This window comes from Cavia porcellus, unplaced genomic scaffold (genome assembly GCF_034190915.1).
Source record: "Cavia porcellus strain 051 isolate PalLab524CR breed Dunkin Hartley unplaced genomic scaffold, mCavPor4.1 scaffold_23, whole genome shotgun sequence".
Taxonomy (NCBI): domain Eukaryota; kingdom Metazoa; phylum Chordata; class Mammalia; order Rodentia; family Caviidae; genus Cavia; species Cavia porcellus.
This window is the reverse complement of record NW_026947506.1, coordinates 54,766,521-54,783,298: the sequence shown is the minus strand read 5'-3', so window position 1 is coordinate 54,783,298 and position 16,778 is coordinate 54,766,521. Positions and strand designations below refer to the sequence as shown.

The 16,778-nt window shown below is 53.8% G+C and overlaps 1 protein-coding gene across 13 annotated transcripts in view; it reads right to left on the bottom strand.

Moving 5' to 3' along the window:
- Nucleotides 1-277: 277 nt before the first annotated feature.
- Nucleotides 278-16,778, bottom strand: part of Gck (glucokinase) — a 42,280-nt gene continuing 25,779 nt past the window's right edge. For 4 of the 13 annotated variants that reach the window (XM_063234414.1, XM_063234422.1, XM_063234421.1 and 1 more), the window contains exons 2-10: nt 7,691-7,853; nt 7,145-7,299; nt 6,139-6,258; nt 5,199-5,294; nt 4,800-4,899; nt 2,844-3,027; nt 1,957-2,104; nt 1,266-1,499; nt 278-1,188 (exon numbers count right to left, since the gene is read on the bottom strand). In XM_063234414.1, coding sequence (XP_063090484.1) covers nt 1,003-1,188; nt 1,266-1,499; nt 1,957-2,104; nt 2,844-3,027; nt 4,800-4,899; nt 5,199-5,294; nt 6,139-6,258; nt 7,145-7,299; nt 7,691-7,853 — 1,386 coding nt within the window. In that variant the 3' untranslated portion in view covers nt 278-1,002. Of the gene's footprint in view, nt 1,189-1,265; nt 1,500-1,816; nt 1,904-1,948; nt 2,105-2,843; nt 3,028-4,799; nt 4,900-5,198; nt 5,295-6,138; nt 6,259-7,144; nt 7,300-7,690; nt 7,854-10,293; nt 11,125-16,778 lie in introns of those variants that run through there. The other 9 variants (XM_063234417.1, XM_063234420.1, XM_063234416.1 and 6 more) reach the window with 9 other exon arrangements.

Below are 16,778 nucleotides of genomic sequence, written 5' to 3'. Positions count from 1 at the left end.
CACTCCCACCCCGCCCCACCCCCACACTCCACAGGCAGGCAGGGGCCTGACCTAGTGCAGAGCTGTTCAGTGCCCCACTTCCTCCCCTGCCCCTACTGCCCAATTCCTGCTGCCTGGTCTGTCACACTTCCTGTTCCCCTGGGCACAGCTGGCTGCAAGGGACAGCAAATTTCAAGATACGCTCAGGTCTATAGAAGCTGCCCCGTGACACTGTGTCTTCAGCTGCTGCGCCCTGGTTCTAGTGGACAGAGGTCAAAGAATAAAGCACAGGTCCTGATTAAACCTTTTAAAGTTTTTAATTAAAAACCCTATAGGCCCGGTCTGGGCATAGAGAAGGTCACGTGGCACATGAATGTCCTGATGAGGACAAGGGGAGGCCTTTTGAGGTGTGCAGGATGCTGCTGGGAGCATCTTCCTGGGCCAGTGTGACAGCCACGGACACCGTCCTCCCTGTGGGCACAGGTAAGGGCCCCTGATAATGCAGGAAATCCTTTGCAGCTCCCTTGGCATCTCCTGTGAAGAGCCAGGCCAGAACTACCAGTCACTCGGGGTGGGGCTGTGTGACCAAAAAGATCCCTGTGGCCTGGGAAGCACTTCCATGCTGCGGGGCCCCTTTCCCGGGGGTCCCAGGCCTCCTGAGCCACAGGGAAGGACACACCAACCCAGCTGCCAGCAGCCCTCATTCCCCTTGGGCTCTGGTCTGGTCTGGCTAAGCTTCTGGAGATGCCTCTCCTTGCAGGGTGAGGCCCCACAAGACCCATTTCCAGGCCAGCCCAGAGAACCCGTCCTTCTGGGGGTCCCCTCTCCCTGGGTGGGTAGCTCGGAACTGCAAAGTCCTGAGTTATCCACTCCTTTCTGGGTATTTGATTCCAGCAAGGAAGCCAAGGGGGTCAGAGTCTCTGTGCCTGCTTCTCCTGGCAGTCACTCCAGCCAGGCAGGGGCTCTGCTCCATCGACTGAACTAGAGAAGGGGCCGGCTGGGCTCCAGGGGCCTCTCCAGTCCTCAGAGCAGCGGTGGCCCCGCGTCTGCGCCCTCGCGGGCCCTCATTGGCCCAGCATACAGGCCTTCTTGCAGGCCACCGCAGACACCAGCGCGGCGCCCCGGCCGCTGCCCTCCTCGGACTCGATGAAGGTGATTTCGCAGCGGGGCGTCAGCCTGCGCACGCTGGCGTGGAACCGCTCCTTGAAGCTGGACAGAGAGGAGTAGGGTTAGGCTGAGGGTCCCCAATCAGTCTTCCCCACGTCCACCGGCCCGGATGGGCTCACCTGGGGTGCAGCTTGTACACCGAGCCGTCCACGCCCACGGTGATGCGCATCATGTCCAGGCTGCGGCTCTCTCGCATGCGGTTGATGACGCCCGCCAGCCCCGCGGAGCACATGTGCGCGGCGCGCGTGGACACGCTCTCGCAGGCGCGGCGCACGATGTCGCAGTCGGTGGCGGAGGGCCGCAGCCCCAGAGTGCTCAGGATGTTGTGGATCTGCTTGCGGTCGCCCGGGTCGCTGCAGGGCGAGGCGGGGAGGCTTCGCTCGCCCTAGTGGCTCCAGGGCCCGCAAGGCCAGAGACTCCCACCCCCACCCCGGCCTGGGTCTCTGCTCCAGCGACAGTGCCGCGGCTCAGGGCTGTCGCGCGGATGACGGGGACAGGGTCTGCGGTGAGGAGGGAGCTCGCCAGGCGCGGGCGCGCTCCGGGATAGGAGCCAAGTGCTTCGCCTAGGACCCCGCCTCAAATTCTTCACGTCCCGGCCATTTAGGGTCCCCGCCCCGACCCCCAGGCCCGCTCTCCCCGCCTATTGGCTCGGGGCCACACCCACGCTCACCCCTCTCCACCACGGGCCCGCCCACGGAGCGCTCCTCGCGGCTCTCCGTCCCCTGCCCGCCCCGCCCCGGTCCCCGCCCACACCCCGTCCCCGTCTCCCCCCTCACCCGGTCCCCGCCCGCCCCATGCCCACCTCTCCACCTGCGACACGAAGCGCGTCTCGAAGGTGCCGCGCGTGCGCAGCTGCTCTGAGGCCTCCCCGCGGAACAGCAGGTTCTCATCCACCAGCCTGAGCAGCACGAGCCGCACCAGCTCGCCCATGTACTTTCCGCTGATGAGCTTTTCGTACCTGCAGGCGGCGCGTGGGTTACACGGGCCATCGGGGAGGGCCCAATGCCCCAGCGTGGTTCCGAGGTGGCCACGTGGGACTCCGTGACGCCTTTGCCCACCCCAGCCCGATTGCCCTGGTTTCTGTGTTTCCTATGGTCCTGTGCTTCGCGGAAACTTCAGGCGTGCGGCATCTCCAGTCCAGCCCAGCTCAGCTGAGGGTGCTGGGCCGCGCTGCTGAGCCATGCACGCCGGGATGGGGTGCAGGGCCCAGCGAGGGTTGCAGTTCTTTCTTATTGGCCAGTCAGTGGGGTACACTGAGGTCCAGAGGATTAGTGCTCAGCCTGAGGCGCACCCCACAGTGTGGCACGTTCTCCCTATGTGAGTCTGCGTGTGTTGTGTGTGTATGGGAGTCTGCGTACTTAGCAGGCTGGGCACAGTGCCCAGCAAGTGACACCCATGATTAATGACAAGCTCTGAGCTTGGGTTTCCCAGATGTGCTAGGCCACCTGCAGCATTCCACAAGATATACTCATTCTGGAACGGGACAAGCCTGTACTTTGGGGAGCCCTGCTGCGGGCCTTCCAGGACTCTTCTGTGCCCAGAGTCACCTGTGAGAAGGTTGACCTACATATCCCACTGTTGGGCTCCACCAGAACAGGCCAGGAGCGGGCTGAGGGAAGGAGGACACCCAGGTTTGGAGACCGCTGCTACCCTCTGCTGCACAGGGAGTGGCCTAGCGGGACTGTGGGCGTCCTTACAGCTGCTGACCGGGGTTCACGGAGCTCTCGTCCACCATGCGGTCATACTCTAGCAGGAACTCGTCCAGTTCGCCAGAGTTGCCAAAGGCGCCCCACTCGGTGTTGACGCACATGCGGCCCTCGTCCCCTTCCACCAGCTCCACGTTCTGCATCTCCTCCATGTAGCAGGCGTTGCAGCCTGTGCCTGTGGGAACAGCATCAGTCAGGCTTCAGGGGTGCAGGGCTGGCCCGGTGACCCAGGGCGACCGTGCCAGTCTCTTTCAGGGAAGAGGATGGTGACACCTTCCCCACTGTTACGTTTAGATCTAAGATGGCCCCCAGAGCCCTGGTGTTTGGAAGATGACTGAGTTTGGAGGGGTGCCTTAGTGACTTGCTGTTAGAAGGTGGGCTCTGGTGGGAATGGGCAGCTGCTGGGGACGTGGCCTGGAAGGGTCTGCCTCCCTCGCAGGCTCCTCCCTTCTCTCCTTGCTTCTTGCCTCCCTTGGTCCGAGCCAGCGGCTTTGTTGGCCCAGACATTTCCATCATGCAAGGCCTGAAACTTCTAAAACATGAACCAAAATAAACCTGTCCTCCTTAAAGCTGTGGGTGTCAGGTTATGGGAAAGTGACATTTCTTGGGTGATTGAGACCTTGTGCCAATACAGTTTGCCAGCCAGCGATGGACGTGGGATATTCTGCTTTTGTGTGCTTTAGCGGTGTTTCTAGGCACCCTGCGCAGGTGTCCCTGAGCCCCTCTGTCCTGCGCACTTTTTGGTGTGAGCCTTAAACAGCCTAGAGGCCACTGTGGGCAGCACTGGCTTCAGTTTGTTACTGGCTGTGCCCTGTGGTGTTCTTCAGCCGTAAGTCACAGAGAGTTTTGATGATGATGCCACAGTGTTGTGCTCAGTGCAGCTACATGGGCCACACAGCTCTGGAGTTCTGAGTGACAATGCAGCTATGCAGGTCCCCAGCAAGAGGCAGGGTTCCCTGGCTTCCAGTTGTTTGGTGAAAACCATGAACCTGGACTTTGATGTGAAGTCCCCAAGTTTTAGCCTTTGGTAGTTACATGATTTGAAACACCAGGTGTTGTGAGCAGATGTGAGTCATGGACACCAACAGGCACCTGGGAAGGGAGAACTTGGGCCGAGCAGCTGCAGCCTGGTGTGGTGAGAAGCCAGCTGAGGCAGCAGGGGCTTTTTGGGAGGGGCCCAGCAGGGGAGAGCGGGGATTCAGGTACAGATGTTGCACTGAAAAACAATTTTCTATCCTAAAGGTGAGGATGAAAGTACGAGTGGGAAGCAGGTGGAGAGACAAGGTGAGGTCAGGCTGGCGCTCAAGAGAGACGCAGGCATTTGTCTACTGTGCTGCGGATCTGTACAATCCTGTACAGCATGTACGATCGTGTGTAACATGTATGATCTGCACAAAACATAGAAACGATTTGGAGGGTTATAATTACAGCTGGGAGCCCACTCCAGTCTCAAATATGTGACCTTTCAGGACTGGTTCAGATGGGCCTATAGGTGCAAATAATGTCCATGGTCTGGGTAGCCGGGTCCCCAGAGCCCATAGGCACAGATAAGCAGTAAGGGTGTGGGACCTGGGGCTCCTTTCCTGTTTCCCTGAGCAGTGGTGGCCTCTGGGAGTGGGGCCAGGCAGACCCATGGAAAGACTTTCTAGGAAAGGGTGATGCCACCTTTGTGATTTTCTTCCACTTAGACAAATCTGTCCAGTGTAACTAATTAACTGGATAAAGTGTTTTAACTGGATCCGGTGTGTGTTTGCAGCTGGTGGTCCATGTGATATCGTGGTGCTGTGAGTGGTGAATCTTCCTACTGCACGCGTGCCTGCACCACCACACCCCCAGGTCGGCGGGCCCTGGCACTAGGCCCTGCACCGATTGTACTTGGCACTGTGCTTTGACCTTCACTGCCCCCATAGGCCCCTCTGCAGCCTGGGAGGGGGGAGGAGCCCTTACCCACGATCATGCCGACCTCACACTGGCGGTCTTCATAGTAGCAGGAGATCATTGTGGCTACTGTGTCGTTCACCATGGCCACCACATCCATCTCAAAGTCCTGCCAAGGAGCACAAGATAAGCCAGGTCTCCCAGTGTGCTGGTAGGCTGGGCAGGAGGATTGCAAGTTGGAGACTAGACTGGGAAGCCTTCCTTCTCTCAACAAATAAAAAAAGGCTGAGGGTATTGTTCAGTGCAAGGGCCCTGGGTTCATCTCACAGGACTGTAAAGAAGAGAAAAGAGGAGGAGGAAGAAGAGAAGGAGAAAGTGGTGGTGGGCAGCAGAAGCTGAGATGATGGGGTGGGGGAAAGGTCCTGGGAGGGCAGAGCAGCCCCTCTGGGCAGGCAAAGGTGTCCTCACCCCTCTCCTCTTGATGGCATCTCGCAGAAGCCCCACGATGTTGTTCCCTTCTGCTCCTGAGGCTTTGAAGCCCTTGGTCCAGTTGAGAAGGATGCCCTGTGGAGTGAGGCAGGTTCATGCCATGGGCTCTGGGCACAGAGCTGAGCCCTAAGCTGGCTCCTTCCAGCCATGGGATGTGTGCCCGCACTGGGCCATTGAGGAAACAGACTCTCAGCACCCACATTGCTTCGAGACTTATCGGAGATGATTCTTCCTGAACATCTCATCTTCCCATGGGGTTGGGTCTCAACCAATTTAAGGATGATTGTGAGTATGCATGTGTATATGATAGCAGACACTGAACCTCAAGCCTCAAACATACAAGGGGAGTGGCCCAGCCCTGAAAAGTTTGCACAGTAAATCCCTGAGATGTTACCCCGGAAGAGCAAGGCGGGTTCCCAGGGGAGCAGTGCTGTCTGTAGATTGGGGTTCCTCCCTGTAAGCTCCCTGCTGCCTGCAGGTGGGTGGGTACTACCTGGCCCACCTGTGTCTCTGTGGGGACCAGGACTTGGGAAATTGTGTGAGATGTTACTCTGGCTGCTTCTAACTTGAGCTGTGACCTGGTTCTGTTTCTGATCCAGAGGTCTCGTGTGTTCATATGTACATAGGTCGTGTATGTGTGTACATGTGTGTGTGCATAGATGTGCACACGCACGCATGCATGTGTATCAAGTTGTAACCGCAGGCTAACTTTGGAGTTTGCAGTGGGTGATGAGGTGGGGTGGTAGCCCATGGCCGGCTGTACTCCCCATTGTGGACAGTGGCGATCAGCTCATGTGCCGCTTATTTTCCCAGGCCATGTGTGATGGGGCAGTCAAGTAGCCCTCATCTCCTCCTTTCTGTGAGCTGCCCTCCACTGCCCGCCACCCTCTGCTCCCCACCCTGCCCTCCACCTGGCCACCTTGTCGATGTCCTCATGCCTCACAGGGAAGGAGAAGGTAAAGCCCAGGGGCAGCTTCTTGTGCTTCATCTGGTGCTTGTCCAGGAAATCAGAGATGCACTCAGAGATGTAGTCAAACAGCTGGAAGACATAGCAAGGTGGCCGCTGGGTGCAGGGCTGGGCCAGCCAGCAGCCCTCTCTGGCTTGGTGGTCCTCAGCTCACGCCCTGCTGTGGGTCACTACTCAGGCTCTGCACCTCCCCAGAGGCAGCCCCAGACACCAGTGAACCTGCGCCATCAGCCCAGTCCCCGCTAGACCCCGTGAGGCCAGGCCGGCTGCTCTGCGAGGTCTAGGTGGGGGCACATTCCTGGCCGTAGCTACGGCTGCTGCCTCCTTCGATGCTTCCGGGTATCCTGGCTGCCCCAGCTCCCAGCCCCCAACCATGGGCCTGTCCTCAGAGCTGCTGGCTCTGCAGGTGAACCAAACTCTCTTCTGGGCACCAGGGCCTAGGGAGGTGCCTGTGCCATGCCTGCTGCCCAGATCCACCAACAGACAGCAATCTGTAGGCAAGTGAGGGTCGGGCAGTGTGTGTGGGACTTCTGCCTTGAACCTGGCCCCTCAGGGCCACTCAGTGCTTTGGTTTTGATTTTGATTTTTGAGGCAGGCTCTTTCTATGTAGCCCAGGCTGACCTACAATGTGTAGAGACCCTCCTGTCTCATCTTCCTAAATGCTGGGGTTACAGGGTGTGTGCTACCACAGCCTGCTCAGTTTTTATATGTTGACCTTTCCTCTGGGAAAGTAGACAGAGAACCACCAGCTGGAGCAGCTTCTCCAGCCCATTGAATCCCTCCACAACACAATGACCACGGGACTGGGTCTGGTTGGCCAGGCCTAGAGGCTGTCTGCTGAGGCCTCTGAGCCGCCTTTGGTACTCTGGTACCGCCGTTGGCGGTCTGGGGGGGGGTGGATGGACCCCCAAGCTCCCAGGGACCTCACCCCTGCCCATCAGGCCCCCAAGCTGCTCACCATTTCTGCAGTGCCTGTCATGGCGTCCTCGGGGATGGAGTACATCTGGTGTTTGGTCTTCACGCTCCACTGTCCCTCCTCACCCTCCCCCACCTTCACCAGCATCACCCTGAAGTTGGTGCCTCCCAGGTCCAGGGACAGGAAGTCTCCGACTTCTGCAGACAAAGAGAGGCGCACTCAGGTTGGCACTGTCTGGCAAGTCTGGGCTGGAGGGACCCAGGCAGCTGGCCTGGGACCAGCTCTAAGAGAGTGGGTATCAGGCAGGCTAGCGGGTGTAGTAGGGTCACCGGCCCAGACTTTGGGGTCAAGGGGGAGGGATCAAAGCACACTGGAGAACCGTCCATGGGAACCCCGTCTTATAGCCCCAGGCGCCACTGAGGGCCTGGGCCTGGACTCAGGATGGGGCAGGGCCCCGAGAGACCATGGAGAGAGAGGTCCTTCTGTGGACCTGCGGAGCCAAGGGTGGGTGAGTTGGGGACATCATTGCTTGCCCAGGGACCCTTTCCGGGGATAGCGAAGCCTTTGGCAGTGCCATCCCTGCGGTACCTGAGCCTTCTGGGGTGGAACGCACGTAGGTGGGCAGCATCTTCACGCTGGCCTCCTCGTGGGTCTCCAGCCTCAGGCCTCGGTCCATCTCCTTCTGCATCCGCCGCATCACCTTCTTCAGATCCTCCTCCTGCAGCTGGAACTCTGCCAAGATCTGCTCCGCCTGCAGGGAGGTTGGGCATGCACGGGGTCTCCTGCTGTCCTCTGGCCCTGAGTTCTGTATGTCCCCTCTCTCCACACGGCCCGACACAGTTGAAGGGGAAGCATTCCAGGATCAGCCCTTGATGGTTACTCTGGGCATGCTGGAGGGGCGAGTGGCTTTTGTGCCTGGTGCTATCCTTGTGGCTCAATGTCTGGTAGCACCTCCTGGTGGCCCTCAGGTCAGGGACAAAGGGAGGAGGAGGGCACTGCCTGGGCAGCTGGTGAGACAAAGCTGGAGCTGATCAGCGGGCGGGCAGCTGGTGTCACTGGGCAAAGACCTGGCCACCCTTCTGCCAGGACTCCCTGGAGCAAATGAGCATCCAGCACTGGTGTGCACAGGGCACCGAGGCAAGGCTGGTCAGAGTGAGCCACCATGCCTGTCCACTGCCTGTTGGGGTTCTGCTAGCCTGGCACGGCATCCACTGGGTGGGAGCTGAGCTTGGGGGTGGGTGTGCATGCATGGGTGTGAGCCGGGGGAGCTCAGATTTGACCAGCACCATTTCCATGGGCACCTGAGAGCAGGCCCTGACCATGGTGATGGCTGTCCTGGTGGTTCCCAGAGAGCATAGTTGTGCATCCATTCCCTTTGCCCAGCACTGCATATTCATGGAGAAAGGCCACACTGATACAGTGGTAAGAAAAGTAATCATAAAGATATTTTCAAGCCAGGTGTATATAATCCTGCCATTCTAGGAGGCGGGATGAAAGGATTGCAAGCTTCAGCCCAGACTGGGCAATTTAGCAACCTAATGAGACTGTCTCAAAAAAAAAAAGAAAGAAAGAAAGAAAGAAAGAAAGAAAGAAAGAAAGAAAGAAAGAAAGAAAGAAAGAAAGAAAAGAAAAAGGTAAAAAGGGCTGGGAATGTAGCTCAGTGCTAAAGATCTGGGTTCAATCCTCACCACTGCAAGCCAAACAAACAAAAGCCCCTAAGATATATGTATTTTTAACAACAACAAAAAAAGGAAAAGTCAGTCACTCTGATAAAAGCCGTGGATCCAGTCTTTATAGGAACTTGCTCTCTTTTGCTCACATAAGCTCAGTGGGCTGGAGATGCTCTGAATTTCAGCTAGGAGGCAGCATGCTATTTGCTTCTTTGGTTTTTTACAGCCCGGATTTTGTTCAGGTGGCAGGGTGCCACATTAAGGCATGACTAGGCTTGGAGAAGCACAGCACCTGTCCTCTTTCTGGCAATTGGACATATGGCCCAGTTCTGGTCAATGGAAAATGAGAGGAAGACTGATTTTATCAGCAGGCAGAATTACAGGACTCCCCTAAGGTTTGTGAGTGTGGCTGTCTGAGGATGTGACAACGGGCACTGCAACAGCCATCTTGCAAGCATGAGGAGATGAGGCTGTTAGCACAGAGAAGAGAGATTGATGCTGGGCACCCCAACTCTATTTGTTGGCTAGAAAGTAAATAATAACCACTGAAGCCACAGGTATTGAGAATGTAGATTTCCCGCAACCCAAAGCATTCCTACTGGTTATAGATCCTTAGTTAAGAACCATTTTTTTTTTTTTTTTGGTCTTTTTCTTTTTTATCGGTACCGGGGATCGAACTCACGACCGCCTGCTTGCAAGGCAAGTGCTTATGCCTCTCAGCTAAATCCCCCAGCCCCAAAAACCATTTTTTAAGAGAGTTCCATCCTTATGCTGTTACCCAAGGAAGGTTACAAGGAAAGGGTCTGTCGAGGGCACTGACAGAACAGGCCCTGCACTGGCACCACTCCAACACAGGGCAGGAGTGGGAATGCAGCTGGGGCCTTGGTGGGGCATCCCGGGGAGTGTCCTGCTGGACACACACAGAGGGCAGCCCTCCTCCATGTGGAGATGTTCTTAAGGCCACAGAGGTCACCGGGCATCCTGGTTAGATAGCAGAGGAGAGGTGAAGGGGATCAGGCAGGACAAGGGGGCTGGGTTTGAGATCCCATCCCTGGAATGCAGTGGAAGCGGGGCACCACAGAGGGCTGGGTTGATAGTGAGCCCAGCCAGAGGCAGATTCTGGCCAGCACTGGAGGTCACCCCTGTGGGACCACAGGACCCTGGCACAGGGATCCAGAGCCTCCCCAGTGGAGTCAGCTGCACTCATGCTCCTGAGGAGGAGCATGTCATCCTAATCTGTCACCCCCAGAGTGACAGATACAAGGAGCCCAGGGGCCAACAGCACCGGGCAAAGCTGGGAGACTTCCAGCTCAGGAGAAAGGGCTCCCACAGAGGGGGTGGCAACTCGCAACCTGTGAGTAGCAGGTGAGGGCCATGTCCAGGTCCCCCAGAACCTCAGAGCTCATTCAAGGGCTCTCTGCCTGTTCACCATCCCCGCCCCCAACCCAGCTTCTATAAATTGAGGGTGCTGGTCGGGGCTGCCCTCCCGGCCTGAGGCCCTGGACTCTGGGAGACCCTTACCAGCGTCAGGGCTGCCTGTGCTCGGCTCCGGGCCTCATCCATGGCCATCTGTCTGAGGGGCAGCAGGGAGTTTTGGGGAGTGGAGCTGCAGCCACCTGCTGAGGCTGGAGTGTGGCTGTGTCACTGTGGCGTCTGAGGACACCTGGAGCAGGTGAGGCTGCCTGGCCAGAGGTGCCCAGGACAGGCAGCCCAGGGCTTCTGTACTGAGGTGCTCAGTGGGCAGCTACTGAAATACTCTGCCCGATGTGGCGGGGTCAGGGGCAGGGCCAGAAGGGCAGAGGATCTCACAGGGTCAGGGTTGCCAAGGGCCCTGGGGACAGGGCTATGGGGAAGGTGCGGTTCGGGATTGCTGCTGGGGGGCATGGCTGAGCCAGCATGTCACCCTGCACTCCTGGACACTCAGCAGAAAGAGGTGACCAGGCCGACTGGAGGTGATGGGAAGGGGGATCCCTTGGTCCCATCAATGGGGAGGTCCTGTGTGCATTGTGAACGATCTGGGGTGCAGCCTGGTGCTCTGGTGGGAAGAGATGACCCATGTAAAGAAGACCAGGGAGGTGCAGGAAAGGCACAGCTCCATCCACAGTGGGGACCCAAATAGGCAGCGAAGGACCCAGGGCTCAGACATTCAGGGAAGCTTCGGCAACTGCAGGGTGTGGGGTCCCCCAAGCCCACTGACACAAAGCTTCCTGGCCACAGGAGCAGGAGCAGGTGCATGGCCCCAGGGCTACCCTGAGGGATCCCCAAGTAAAATATATAAGTTTTAGTCAGCACTCTTCAACTGTCAACCACAGATCCCATCTCAAAGTTCCCTGAGCTAGAAAAACAAAAATAAAAAACAAAAACTCAAGAAAGTAGGGTGGTCAATGAGGACATAATTGCAAATTACTGGCCCAGGCAAGACTGGTTTGGGTTTTACCTGTGGCTTCATGTTGCATATAATTTATTTGCTGGGTGGAGACACACACCCAGCCCCTCCTCATGCTTGTCTGGGAGTGAACCCGAGACTTGCCCTGGCAGACACCTTCCAAGCCCTGCTAAAATTAGCCACAGTTGGCAGGCAGTTAGGGTACAGAGGGTGCCTTGCAGGGATGCCGGGCTCCTCCACCAATAGCCGTGGTGGTTATATACTGACTCGATCGATCCTGTTTCCCAAATAAGCAAGGACAGCCTCACCAGACCTCATGTGACAGGTCACTGACCCCAGCCTGTTTGCTATGGGTACAGAGCTTGTGCCTGAGTTTGGAGCTAGCCAGGCCCTGGAGCCCTGCTGTTCTCCAGGGCCACATCTTGGCACAGTAAGGATGGTCCAGCTCTTCTCGCTGCGTTCCTTGGGTGGCCAGAATGGGAGGTGTGGGCTAAGAATGTGTGTGTGTGTATGTGTGTGTGTGTGTGTGTGTGTGTGTGTGTGTGTGTGACTAGGAATTGAACCTAAAGCCTTTGCACTGGCTACAAACCCAGCCTGTTTTATTTTTTTAGTTTGAGACTACGTCTTGCAAAGTTGCACAGGCCGGCCTCGAACTTGAGTTCCTCCTGCTGCAGTACCCCGCTGAGTAGCTGGGATGGCAGGCCTGTGCCACCATACTTGGCTCTGCTTAGAACTTTCTAGAAAAAACCCAGAGCTATGTGATAATGGGCCAGGATGTATTAGGAGGTAGCAAGCTCCACACTGGGGTAGAGGGAGTAGATTAGGCTGGTCCTGCTCTGTGTCCCAGTTAACCTCCCTGCTTTTGAGGTTTAAGGAGCTGCCTCACAGCCCTGACATGATTTTCATTTTTGCTTATCTCAATAGTTTCGTTTATCTCAATATTACAAATTCAGTGATGGATACTCAAGATTATTTCTTCTGGTATAAAAAATGGTACAGAGCCCACATATCCAAATATTGTATAAGAAATTGACTAAATAAATTATGTGCAACATGAAGTCATTGACAATGGTGAAGCCAGGCATGGTGGCACATGGTGGTAATTCCAGCACTTTGGAGGCTGAGGCATGAGAATGAGTGTGAACTGGGGTAAACAGCAAGTTCAAGGCCAGCCTGAAATACATAATGAGATCCTGTGTATCTACCTATGTATATATGAAAAAAAGGAAGAAAATAGTGAGGTTTATTTGCTTCTATTGGCGTGGGAAGGTGCTTGTTTAAAGGAATCGTTTATTCTTTAGTGTTGATTTTTTTGTGACAGGGTCTTTCGATGTAGTTTAAACTGGTCTTGAACTCATTATGTAGCCCAGACTGGTCTCAGACTCTTGATCCTGTCCTGCCTCAGCCTCCTGTGTGCACCATCATGCCTGGCTTAAAGAACTCTAAAGGAACCTAGTGGTCACTCCCTAGGGAGTCTCTGCTATGCCTGGTCTCTGCCGTGTCCTCTCCCAAGATCAGCAGACATAGCTGGGCAGGGACAGAATACTGTAGACATGCTGGAGTGTGACTGGAGGCTGGGCCATGAAGGATGTGTGGCCCCTGTCTTTCTGTGCATTGCTCACTGCAAGGGTGGCCAGCTACTGTGCTGTGGGGACGCACGAGCCTGTGGGCACAGCTAACCCAGAAGGAGGCCCCTGCTGCCAGGCTGCACCCCACCACACCTGAGACAGAACCACTTGGACGTGGCTCACAGCCCCTATTACAGCTTCAGGTGACAGCCCATCCAGGCCGAAGAGGAAACCAGAGCCACTCTGCCTTTCTGCCCTGTGGAGGCCACGTGAGACAGCAGAGGTTTGTTGTGTAAAGACCCTGAGTCCTGAGACGATCCGTTCCATAAGCCAGATAACTACACATGGGAAACAGAAATGTACAACCCATACTGCCACGGATGCTATAGGTAATATTCACGTGAGAGAGCCAAGTACAGTGGCACACACCTGTAATCCAGCTGCTCCAGAGGCTGAGGCAGGAGGATTGCAAATTCGAGGCCAACCTGGGCAACTAGATGACACCCTGACTTGAAACACAATAAAAAGGGCTGGGGTGAGGCCCCAGGGTAGGCCTTGTGCCTAGCAGGCACCGTACTCTGGCTTCAACCCCCACTACCAAAGAAAAAGACAAAACTAGAAAGTTTAGGTCTTGTCTACTGATTTTGATCAGAAGTTCCGACTCTGAAGGATAAAGGACCACAGTTAAATGGGCCAAAATGCCAGACTGTGGAAAGGGAAGCAGGGCAAGGGAGGCCAGGAGCCCATAGTGCCAGCCCGCGTCACAGTCTGTGCCCAGACTGCCCCCTCATCATCTGGTGCCAAGCATGGGCCACTGATGCAATGGGGCCTGGAGGTCACAAGTGTTGCAAGTGTTTGCTCACTGCAGAGCAGACTTGAGCCTGGCTGAGGGCCAGGCTGGGGCCTTTGAGGGGGATGATGGTAGGCAGCTGTGATTCAGGGCCAGGATTCCAGGGGCAGTGGGCAAGGGGGAGGTGGGATAGGCAACAGCAAGGCATGCTGGGTAGACACCACAGGTCATGCATAATGTCAGACCCCGGCATGGATTACATCAGGCCTGTGTGCTGTGGGGAGACTGAGGCTCCCAGGAGTTGAGGGTCTTCCCAGGATGCACCAGCCAGAAGGCAGTTGTCCAAGACCCCTGGGACATTCTGATTCCAGGATTATAAGAATTTAGTCTCCTTGACAGGATGTGGTGCTCTCCAGGGCCAAGCAGGCCACACCTGTATATACGTGAGGTTCCCAGCAGGAGCCTGGAGGCCGACTCTACCACTCACTGGTGCAGAGGCTTGGAGAAGGTCCCCTTGAATTTTCATGCTTTAGTTTTGTCATCAGCAAAAGATTGTCACAGCTCACCGTCCTCACTGGGCTACTGAGAGGGGTCAGCAGGCTGTGCGGATAACCCCGGGTAGTTCAATACCTTGTAGGTCTTGTCACCGCCAAGGGGAGTTCCATCATGCATCAGAGTTGAGGACACCAGCAAACCCTGTCCCTATAGCAGTCTGACATCAAACTTCCACCCTCGGAGGGCCCTAAGGGGATGGCTAGGTGACACAGCCCCTTTGCTGCTGCTCCTACACTAGACCAGAGAAGCTTCTGACTGAAAATGAGCGACCAGGTACAACATCATTGGAATGGAAGCGTAGGAAGTTCAAGGAGTTGTTGGTGTTTCCATCTAAACAGCCGTGCAGCTTTCCCTGCTGCTGGCTGCAGCAAGGTGGGCAGAAAAGATCTCATGTTCTAGTTGTGCCTTTTGGTTGACCTGGTGGTCCCCTGAGAGCCTTGTCTTTGCTTCTGGCTCCTTGAGCTGCAATAGCTACCCTAGTGGGAAGCTAGCAGAAGACTTAGAGATGTACATGCGGGGTTTTCTGTTGTTGTTGTTGTTGTTATTTTTTTAAAAAATCTATACATCTAAGTCATATTTCAGGCCACAAGCTAACTGCAGAAGCAACAGAAACACCAGTTGTTACACAGAGAAAAGAATACAGGTTGGCAAAAATAGTTTGGAAAAATCACAATACAGATAGATGACTGTGAACTCAATGAGCAAAACATGAGGGAGAGAATCTGATTCCCAGGGTTACCATATTGTACTACTCCAAATAATTAGCTCTCCATATTACAAACCATACAAAGGAACAGGAAAATACCTCCCAATCATAGGGAAAAATAATTCAAAATTATTCTTAAGAATTATTTCTTTTTTAATCTTTTTTTTTTGTACCAGGGATCAAGCTCATGACTTAGTGCTTGCCAGGCAGGTGCTTACACCACTGAGCTAAATCCTGGTCTTAAGAACTATTTCTAAGAAATCTCCACCACTGCAATTCCTAGTCATCATACATAAATGAGCTAAAGAAACCATAGACAAAGATCTAAAATTACCAGAAGAGCAATGTATGATACAGAATGACAGTAAAAAGATTGAAATTCTTTAAAAGGAACCTGAATAGAAATTCTAGAGCTGAAAAGTAGAATACCTGAAACAAAAATGTCACTAGAGAGCTTCAAGGCAGATTTTAGCAAGCATAAGAATCCACGCGCTTGAAAATGATGCAATTGAAATTACTCGTCCACAAAGCCAAAGAAGAAAAGAAAGGAGAAATGAGCAGAACCTGAGAGACCCGTGGGATAGCATATTATTCCAGAAAGAGAAGAGGATGAAAAGGTACAGAAAAAACTATTCAAAGGAATCATGGTGAAGCAGTTGCCAAGTCTGATGAAAACATTCATAATATATATGTGATGGTTTAGTCTAAAATGTCCCCCTAGACTGTCATGTGTTTGGAGGTGGGGGTTCTGCAGGGAGCAGGAGGGCTTTCACCTCCTCAGTGAATAATCCATAGATGAGTTCATAGTTGACTGGATATTAGGAGGTGGGGCCCCAGTGAGGGAAGGCAGTCACTGGAATTGTGACTTTGAAGAATATATCCTGTCCCCGACACCTTCCTCTCTCTCTCTGTGTTCCCTGGGAGCCATGAAGTGAGCCGTGTTCCTCCACCATGTTTCTGCCCTGGAGGCAATGGACCATGAACGAAAACCTCTGAAACACTGAGCTGAAAGAAACCTTTTTTTTGTGGTGCCAGGGATTGAACTCACAACCTCGTGCTTGCCAGGCAAGTGCTTATGCTGCTGAGCTTAATCCCCGGCCCAAACCTTTTTTTCTTTACATTGTATAGGTCAGGCATTTGGTCTCAGCAGTGGAAAGATGGCTAATACAGTATCCAAGAAGAAGAGAACTCCAGGCAGGGTAAATTCTGAGCGATCCACATAGAGATAAATTTTAATCAAATTGTCAAAAGATCAAGGGAGTCTTGAAAGCAGCAAGAGAAATGTGACTGTAGCATACAGAGTGGCCTCAGTAAGATTAAAGACTGATTATCCTGAAAGGAAAAAAAGAGAAAGAATCCAGTCAACCAAGAGTTCTGGAGCCAGAAAGACTATTCTCCGAGAGTAAAGGAGATATTAAGACATTTCAAATAAGGGAATTCATACTAGTCAGCATGTGTTATAAGAAATGCTAGCAGGAGACTTTCAGGTTGGAACAAAAAAGGCCCTGGATAATAATTCGAAGTTATATAGAGAAATAACAGATACTGGGAAAGGTCACAAATAGGTAAATATAACAGCCAATATTAGTGTACTTTTGGTTTGTAACTCCTCTTGTCTTCCTATTAATTTCAAAGGCAAATGCAAAAATATTATAAATCTCTTAGTGGATGTACAGTGTATAATTTGTGAGAATAATAATGTAAAAGAGGAGGCATAGAGATGTAAAGGTGTAGAGTATTTGGACAGTATTGGAACAGTGTTGTTCAAACAAGGCTCTTATACATTTAAAATGCCAATTGTTAGTGACAAGATGATTATTAAGAAATAACCAAAAAATATACAGGAGATGAAAGGAGAGGGAAATAGAAATTGAATAATATACAGATAAACTAAAGTTCAAAAGCCAGGAATTAAAGAACAACAACAAAACATTTTTTAAAAAAGGGTCAGGGATTTAGCTCAGCAGCATAAATGTCTGTCCGGCAAGCCCGAGGTCATGA